The sequence below is a fragment of the Triticum aestivum genome, chromosome 4D, assembly GCF_018294505.1.
Source record: "Triticum aestivum cultivar Chinese Spring chromosome 4D, IWGSC CS RefSeq v2.1, whole genome shotgun sequence".
Lineage (NCBI taxonomy): Eukaryota > Viridiplantae > Streptophyta > Magnoliopsida > Poales > Poaceae > Triticum > Triticum aestivum.
The window spans coordinates 112,431,805-112,433,060 of record NC_057805.1 but is presented as its reverse complement, the minus strand read 5'-3'; the positions used below and the strand labels follow the sequence as shown (position 1 = coordinate 112,433,060).

The 1,256-nt window shown below is 47.9% G+C and overlaps 1 protein-coding gene across 1 annotated transcript; it reads right to left on the bottom strand.

The window, feature by feature from the left end:
* Window positions 1–236: 236 nt before the first annotated feature.
* LOC123099757 (E3 ubiquitin-protein ligase RING1) lies at window positions 237–999 on the bottom strand. Its single transcript, XM_044521856.1, has one exon. It carries the CDS (start codon window positions 922–924, stop codon window positions 349–351), a length of 576 nt encoding a protein of 191 aa, XP_044377791.1. The 5' UTR covers window positions 925–999; the 3' UTR covers window positions 237–348.
* Window positions 1,000–1,256: the final 257 nt, after the last annotated feature.

The following is a 1,256-nucleotide window of genomic DNA, read 5'->3' as shown; positions in this document are numbered from 1 at the left end:
TAATCTCTTGTAATTAATAAATAACCAGTTTATGCCAAACTTAGTTGTTTAATTGTCTTATTTGGTCCATATGATTATCAAAATGAAGGAGTAGGAAATACATGTAATTGCAGTGCCATGACCACTCGGAATGCGCTATAGCAATTTGTATGCATCAAAGTTTGCTCGATAATTTCAGAGGAAAAAATAAAGGATTCCTGCAAGACATTTAAGTAGACGGGAAATTCTCAATAAAATGTAGTACAAAGTAATACGCAAAAATGACTCAATCATGTACAAATCAAACAATCTAGAAAGAAATTTTATGTGGATTTTAATCCCCAAAATCTCTATAAAAATCCTTTTGGATCAAATAGACCGCCCTACATTAATTATCAAGTAAACACGAGTCTCATGATCATGGTCATCGTCATCGTGGTTGTCGTCGTCGTCGTCATCAGTAGCAGCAGGGCCTGCATCGTTCTCATACCCATCATAGTCGGTAGCGCTATGCTCAAACTCGGTCTTGGGCTTGGACCACTCGTCATCGGCCGGCAGCGCGAAGCGGCATTGCGGGCAGAGGCAGCTGACCCGTAGCCAATCGGAGATGCAGCTGTTGTGGAAGCCATGGGAGCACGGCAACTTCCTGATGTCGTCACCTTCCTTGAAACTTTCCAAGCACACGACGCACTCCTCCTCCCTCGTATCCCCCACGGCCGCCTGTGCGAATCCCGCGATCTCCTTCTCCGAGGCCGGGACGGCGCCGAAGCCACCGCCCCTCTCATCGTCGTCGGTAACATTGTCTTCATACACAGCAATTTGTGTCATCAGAAACAAGTTCGCGAGAAGTGGCCCGTGGGACGGCGAAAGGACCGCAGAGTCTTGGTGTGGCTGTTCGTCGGCGGCCATCGGGAAGGCCTCGTTGTCGTGGTCGGAGCCGTTCATGTCCCCTGAAGCCACCGGAGGAGGCGATGATCGTGACGAACTGGCAGTGGACGAAGGAAGAAAAGATGTGCCTACCTACGGTGATCAGCTGGGGGCAAATACGAGGGATGTCGCGGCATTTGTAGACGCCGCTGGCAGGCTACGTAGCAAACTCTGGTTCGGACTGGGATTCCAAGTCAGATGCTGATTCGGCCGAGGTTTTCTTGTCATTAAAAAAGCAGGATTCTCCTCTACGTTACTTTTTTTTTTGCGAGCATCTCCTCTACGTTTATGTACTACTACCTCTGTACCGAAATATTTGTAGTTCGAGGAATTTGTACTAGTTTTCCCCA

What these genes read in the sequence shown, in the direction of transcription:
- LOC123099757 (XM_044521856.1), bottom strand. Translation starts at nt 924, where the DNA reads ATGAACGGCTCCGACCACGACAACGAGGCCTTCCCGATGGCCGCCGAC.